The sequence below is a fragment of the Acyrthosiphon pisum genome, chromosome A2 (assembly GCF_005508785.2).
Source record: "Acyrthosiphon pisum isolate AL4f chromosome A2, pea_aphid_22Mar2018_4r6ur, whole genome shotgun sequence".
Taxonomy (NCBI): Eukaryota; Metazoa; Arthropoda; class Insecta; order Hemiptera; family Aphididae; genus Acyrthosiphon; species Acyrthosiphon pisum.
The window spans coordinates 30,986,264-30,994,349 of NC_042495.1; the positions used below are offsets into that span (position 1 = coordinate 30,986,264).

The 8,086-nt window shown below is 28.9% G+C and overlaps 1 protein-coding gene across 4 annotated transcripts in view; it reads right to left on the reverse strand.

The window, feature by feature from the left end:
• The window catches only part of LOC103308549 (putative mediator of RNA polymerase II transcription subunit 29), an 81,940-nt gene extending 76,515 nt beyond the window's left edge, over positions 1 to 5,425 (reverse strand). The window contains exons 1-2 of one of the 4 annotated variants that reach the window (XM_029490806.1): positions 4,986 to 5,088; positions 1,792 to 3,641 (exon numbers count right to left, since the gene is read on the reverse strand). In XM_029490806.1, coding sequence (XP_029346666.1) covers positions 2,287 to 3,018 — 732 coding nt within the window. In that variant the 5' untranslated portion in view covers positions 3,019 to 3,641; positions 4,986 to 5,088 and the 3' untranslated portion in view covers positions 1,792 to 2,286. Of the gene's footprint in view, positions 1 to 1,791; positions 3,642 to 4,495; positions 4,514 to 4,985 lie in introns of those variants that run through there. The other 3 variants (XM_029490807.1, XM_029490804.1, XM_029490805.1) reach the window with 3 other exon arrangements.
• Positions 5,426 to 8,086: the final 2,661 nt, after the last annotated feature.

Here is an 8,086-nt window from a genome sequence, read left to right on the forward strand (position 1 = left end):
ATTTTAATTACCATGTTAATACCTAGTTAAAACTAATAAGTATATTGTCAAATATCACTAGATATAGATAGCCTTACTTAGGCTACATTGCACATACCTATAATAGAGTTACCATGTAAAAATATATAATAATGTATCATAACTGGGTGACGGATCGTTAGCCATTTTAGGTTAGGAATTATGTCACTAATTATATGACTGCATTAAATTACATTTTATTTATTAGAAATTTGTCCGACAACTTTTTTCATTATATTGCTCTGCGGTTATTCTGCTATTGTCAAAATCTAATTTTTATCGATCAGTTTAAATGTAATTCGTTTTCAAAATTTAAATTATAGTGCTCGACTTACGTTCGAACTCCTAATAAATGTGGGTGTTGTTTAAAAATTTAAAAACTATACACAGTTACTATACAAAACGATATAAAATGTGCAGAAGTGAATACTTATCGTAGTTATGCGCGTATTACACCTATCCAAACAACCGCTCACCGAAGCGTATGTACCATAACGTTTTAGTTTATTATTCAAATAGGTACGGGTTTTCGGGTTTTGTTTCTACTGTGCATAATATGGACATGGTATAAAGATTTAAAAACTTATAAAACTATATTTTTTAACGATTTAAATTGTTTTAAAAATTTGAGGTATAATGATATCGATTGAATTTTACTCGTGGGGATATCTTGTTTGCAATCTCGTTCAAAATAGAAAACTTTTTTTTTCATTTCAATCCTATTCTTTTCTCGAATGCTCGCAGGTCTCAAAACAAATCTTTTTTAACTTGAGATATCGCTAACCAAAAGTTTCAAAAATCATTTGGTTTTCATCTGATAATAAATTATACACATCATTAAATCATAAATTCACCATAACCAATAGAATCCACATAATATAATGTTGTCTCCGTCTTAGATAAACGCATAGATAATATACCAAAATGTATGTCCAGCAGTTACAAATTTGTACTGTTATCTTAAATATTATTGTGAATCGATCTATAGTCAAACATAAGTTAAAAACATTATATGTCTTGTCTCGTTGTTTTTTTACGATATTTTAACTTTCAAGTGAATTATATGAGCACTTTCAAATATTTATGTTTTACAATATACTCATCACTCACTTAAAATATAGTGAAAAACCAACGAGCGGACACAGTATATGTTTTTACATTTAAGTTTGATAATAGGTCAATTCACTGTTATATTTAAGCTGGCCACACGCACTAATTTAATTTACTGGACGTGCGAGTAAGTTATGATATATCATTATTCATTAGTAAGACGGAGAAAACACAAGCCAGTACGAAGTCCTCTCAAGTAACCCATACTCAATTGACTTATAGAACTATGTAGTTAAACGTTATGTAATAATTTATCTTTCATATCATTTATTATTTATTATTATTATTAAAATCAAAATTACAGACTAACAACATTTTATAATAAATACTGTAGAAATGTGATTACGTTGAGCGAAACTCAATGTATTTATAAGAGGAATATGTTGTGTGTATATATATATAAACAACTTTATTAATATAAATATACAAGTACAGTAGAACTTCGATTAACTGTCACTCAATTAACCGTCACTCTCTGTTATCCGTCATCAGTCACCGCTGAAAAAAAAAATAATTATTTTCAAAATAATCAAAAAAACAAACTAAAATGACAGATTTTTTTTATAATATGTGTGGTATGTATGTTTATAATTTATTACAATGTAAGTATTTTTTTTTTTTTTTAAGTACACACGTAAAATATGATAAATATATAATATAAATATAAAATATAATAAATGTGTGTATGTTTATGTATTTACACGTTTTTTTTGCAAAATTTCCGTTAACCGTCTATTCGATTAACCGTCAAAGCCCCGGTCCCGACAGTGACGGTTAATCGAAGTTCTACTGTATATAAGTATAAATATAGCAGACTGCTCACTCTGTGAGTTGTTTTAATGACACAGTTTACTGTTCAATACAATTGTACATAGCTTATAGGGTTTTATATGTATATGAATATAAATGAAAGAAAATTAAAATAATAATTAAAATAGTAGTAGGAAAAAAATATAACAAAGATTTCAATATTAAAATTTGTTTGTTATGAATATAAATGATAATTTATTATGTGCAAAGTGTCCGGCAATACGTACAGACATATTTTTACGAGGTCGCTTCGCTGCAGACCGATGTTCTTGGTGAGTCCAGCAGAAGTTTCGATGCGGTTCCGCGTGCTCCGAACCAGAACCCAAATATTTCCCACTCTCTTACTCCCTAGAGGCGGCTCAGGTTGGGTGTGCATGGTAGGTATATATCTCTTTTCTCTTTGTACACATTGTCGTCTTGTTGTTCGTCATTGGTTTCCCAACGAATCGTGGGGTCTATGATGAGGCCTCGTCCGTTCCTTCTGTCTACCACTATGATATTATCAGCCCTTCTGTTTTTAGTTGCTCCTTCATCGAAAACTACGCAGCACACTTCTTCGTGTACTTCAGAGGTTTTTGCTCTAAATAGGTTGACCAGGGAGGTACAGAATTTGTAATAGGCATTGTTGCGAAGAAATTCAGTCTTGGGGCAGGATCCTTGGATGTGGGGAAAGGTATCAATTATATTTTTCTCATTGCAGGCTAGATTCCTGCAATGGGGATTACCGATACTCCTACCTCCTGTTCCTCGGGTAGACATCGAGTTCATCGACGCTTTAATTGCATTCGTCCATTCACCACTTGAGAGCCCTCCTTTGTTTGATACCCAATTGTTAGTCGCTGTACAACTGCCATACCTTAGTACGCCTTTTCCCATTTTTCTAAACTCTTCCCACTTATTGAACTCATTGCACATTAACTCAGTGCGTATTTCACGTGGATTTAGGCTGGTTACGGGACCTAGGCGTGCGCGAGACTGTACTTCTTCCTGGCGTAGATCACGGACTGCTAGTAAGTGTGGGTCTTGGACGAGCGCTTGCTTTTGGGCGATGGCGATATGCTGGTAAGAAGCCTCCCACATCACTCTACCGGTAACATACTGAGACCCCGATATTTTCTTCCCGTGTAGTAGACCGGAAATGGCGTGTTAGCGGGAAGGCCACATATTCCCCTAGTTTATTGTCTTATCAGCATATCAACACGTTCGAGGAAATTTTTATCAAGAAGGTCGATGGGGGTAGTTTGCATAGGATATATCAACTTTGTGTAAACATACTGGTCTAGTATGTTGAGTTCTGGTCTTCTCGCAATAGAGGAGAAGTTACTAAATTTCTAACATCCTTTTCTAATTGGGAAAGAAAGCTCTTCATGTCAAAAACTATTTCATCATTAAAATTGACCCCTAATTATTTTATGCAGTTGCTACCTTCCACTGGAGGAATTACTGAACTGTCTAAGAGTGTTAGACTCTTTGACACTAACTGTCCGTCTTCTACGTTGATGATCGTAGATTTGGGTTGGGTTTATATGCATTCCGACGGTAGAGAATAGGTGTTTAGCTATGTTCACGAGAGTGGTGGCGCTAGCTAAGTTCTTGGCCATTATTGTTGAGCGAAACTCAATATATTTATGAGAGGAATATGTTGTGTACATTATAAAGTAAAATCAAATACTTATTATAGCATTTGACTACAAGTTCACATTCTAAATAAGAAAATTGTAAGTAAAAAATTTATTAGGTATTGTACGAACAAAACGAGGGCAAGATAGTTGACAAAGAACGTCACAACCGCTGACAAACGTACATGTCTTGTAGTACACTGTATACATAAATAATGTGTTTTTAACATAACAATTCTTTTCTTTCTTTACATAGTTATTAATTAGCCAAATATTTCCCTTTGAAGTTAAAATATCAATATATAGGCATTTGTTTAAGAATAATATTCTTACTGATAAGTTTGTTTTTGTGTCAATTAAAATAATAAACAGAAAAATTAAATTGTTCTGTAGGACATAAATTTACTATTAAAATATATTATCTACGTTCGTATGACAAGGGGGTCTCATGTGGTTATAGCAAAGGTACTCCTAATAATTAATATGGCATTGGTAATTGTTCTAAGCGAAAAATTATCACAATACTAGAGGTACTGAGAGGTAAGAGGTACTTTTATAGTTTTAGTTACATACTAAATTACATATTTAAACAAATTGAATACAATATTTCTACTATAATGTCTAATGGTTATAAGCCAAACTCATAGCCTCTAGCTGAAAATTTAAATCTTAATTTACGTGTACAAAAAAAAAAAATAACCATATTAATATTGGGCATGTTTATGGATTCTAGAGTTTTTTCTGTTAGAAATATAACGTAATAAGAAATATTGTTATATTTCATAATATGTGTTGATTACTATCTTATTAAAATAACACTAATTCTATGAATTCAAATTGTAATTATCTGTTTTCAGATTCTCCGTAAATATTAATAAGTGATCTGTCATAGGATTTGGTTTGATATGTAATAAAAAATAATAGCATAATATACTAACCTTTTTTACGATTAACATCGTTTAATTCATTTATATTTCCAATATTTCATACTCTTAATAATTAATATAACATTTGTAATTTTATAAGTGAGAAATTATTAAATAACTATGTAATACTTTATTTACTATTAACATAATAAACCACATATTTAAACAAAATTAATAAAATTTGTCTACTTTAATGGCTAATGGTCATAAGACATAATCCATAGTTAATAGCTAGCGCCTAGCAATGTAAATCTTTCTCTAGTTATAGAGAATAAATTAAGCTTAATATTTGGGCTTAATATAATTTTTTTTTCTGTTAGTAATATAACGTACTAAGAAATCTCATTTTATTTCATGATATGTGTTGGTAACTATTTCATTACACTAATTATATGAATTCAGATTGTAATTATCTGTTTGAAGATTATCCATAAATACGAATAAGCGATTTGTCATAGAATTTGACTTAATATGTAATGATTAAAAAATAAAATATACTCACTATTTTTACCTATACCAGCAGCGGTTACTGAATCCATATTTCCAATAACATAAACCATAAGACATAAAGCTAACATAATAATATGTTTGTCCATGTCTGTAGGTATCAATAATAAATTAATAATAACGACATCGTTGAATAACAGAAAGCAAGAATAATACTAAAAGTTGTCCAACTACAATAATATCTAAAAGGTTATTCTGCAAATACGAAATAAAAAATGTGTATTTATTGTTTGCAACAGAATAAAACATTTGGGAAAATAATATTTTGTTGTTTATAATACGCACAGTACAGTTGTGCACATGTCGACCGCTTGCGGTAGCTGAGAACTGTAGTTTTTATACGGTAATCGATATTGTGAAATGTCGAAACGAAAGGAAAATAATTAAAACCAGTTTTTAGCTAAATTGATTTTGTTTTCTGATGTGACTTAAAAAAAAAAGGCCTTAGAAACCGGTATAAACAGTTAAAAACCAAAATCGAAAACAAAATCAAAACTGAAACCGGTAAAAATTGGATACTGGTATTATAATTTAAACAAAAATCGAAATTTAATTTAGAAACTGTGTTTTGAAATCTTGAACATTTGGGAATATTTACTTTTTACAAAAGGCGATTGAAACCCTCAATCCTGTGATTTAAATAAATTAATAAACTAAGAATGAACGTAAATAGTCCAACCGTCCAGGCCTTGAAACTGATTTTAGAAACCGGAAAAGCCATTTAAAAACTGAAACCTAATATAAAATTAAAAACGAAACCGGAAAAAATTGGAAACTGGTATCAAATCTGTGATCAACTTTCCTATAACAATAAGAAACTTCGCTGGTTGGCTAAGCTGGTTATCTGACCGGTCTATATAGATCACCTAGTTATATTTTGTATAGTTATATATTTTCTCTGAATAATTATTTATCACAATATAATCAAAATGTTAATCAAATCTTGTGTGGTGATATTAATATTTATATATTATCAAATAATATTGAAACTGTTGATTATTTGAATATCTTATACAGCAATAATTTTTAATCTGCTTGTAATAATCCTACCAGAATCAGTAGTCATTCTAATACATCTATTGATCACTTATTTTTAAAAAATGTTAATATTAAAGAAGTACCTATCATCTTATGTGTTACGTAGTAGCATTACTGACCATTTTAGTTTAATATTAAATATTAATATTGACGATTTAAATATTCAAAAAACTATGTCTAGCAATACCTAATTTAAATATTGAATTTAAAACAATTGATTTTAAACATCTCAATATATTAATTAGAATTGAAGATTAGAATATCCTACTAGATGATAAAAATGTTGATATTTCTATTGATATTTTTATTAATAAAATCAATTATTTCATCTTAGCATCTACAAGTTTTTATAAACATACTAAAAGAAGTAATAATAATAAAAAGTGCAAGTTAAAACCATGGATTTCTCTAGGTCTTATTACATCTATTAGAGTAAGAGAAAAAATGTATAACAAATTGAGGCGTGAACATTTTAATACTCATTATAAAAAATGTTATATTATTTATAGAAATATACTAAATAAGTTACTAAAAATTGCTAGAAATGCATACTATAAAATACAAATAGAATCAGCTGGCAATAATATTAAAAAAGTGTGGGATCTTATAAAAATAGCTTCTAATACTAAAGTCAATAAACAAATAATCATTAGAGAAATCAATCATGAATCGGATAGGATTATCAATAACTCAAAAGAAATCGCTAATATTTTGAATTCATTTTTTGTTAATGTTGGAAGCAATATAATAAGTAAGGAACTGTTCTTGGGCCACTATTTTTTATAATATACATTAATGGTTTGCTTAGCCTAAATTTAGGAGGTAAGGTTTTGTGTTTTGCTGATGACACGGTTTTCCTTGTTAGTAACTCTTGTCTAAATAAATTAAAACATGAAGCCAATAAAGGTATTAATTTAATTAAGAATTGGCTGGATAATAATTCATTACAACTTAATTTTACCAAATGCAACTTCGAACATTTTAGAATAAAAAATAATAACTTAAACTTAAACTTTAATAAATTAATTTTACACACTGTATTTTGTAAAAGAGAAGTAAATAATTGCGTCTGTCCTATAATAAATAAAACATCCTCTGTAAAATATCTAGGTATACATTTTGATGAACTCTTAAAATGGAATGTCCATATAGATAAGTTAATAAAGTCAGTTCGAAAATTATTTTACGTATTTAAATGTTCGAAAAATATTTTAACTGTTAACGTTAAAACAATAGTTAATAAATCTCTAGTGCAATCAATGGTGTCTTATGGTATACCATTTTGGGGTACCGCTTATCAAACTCATATTAAAAAATTAACTACAACATTAAATTGTCTTGTAAAATATATCTTCAATAAGCCAAAACTCTTTCCAACAACTTTATTATATAATGGATGTAAAATCTTAAATATAAAGTCTCTCCATATAATGCATGTTTTTGCGGTTATAATAATTTTATACAATTAAAAAGAAAAGTTATGTCTTTAGGTTTAAATACCTTAGATTGATTTGAATTGCTTATAGTTTATATTATTTTATTTTGAATAATTATATTGTAATTTCATTATTACTTTCTTCTTTATTATTTATCTATTTTATTTATTTATGTTATATTCTTGATATGTTTATTTAATATTGTAATTGCATGAACTCTCACCTCCAGCACAGTCTTTGGCTTTGGAGGTGACCCCACAAAAATTTGTCAATTAGTAATTTAACTTGTATATATTGTTTGTTGGAGAATTAATAAATATTATTATTATAATTATATTATTATTATATTATTATTATTATTAATCAACTTATGAACTTAACTAGTTTAATTTACAGTTGAAATAACTTAGCTTTTCTCAGTTGATTTTAAAATCCGACATTTCTTAATACCATGAAACGGTGCACGTACTCTACATGGCACCGTTGCGTAATGGGTAACTCTTATTTTATTTCAGTATAAAATGTACGTGTTTATTTCCATTAAGTATATGAATGAATTATATAATTTGCAATAGGTGGGAGGGGTCCGAAGGCCAGCTGCTCGTCGGGATCCCCGTACAAA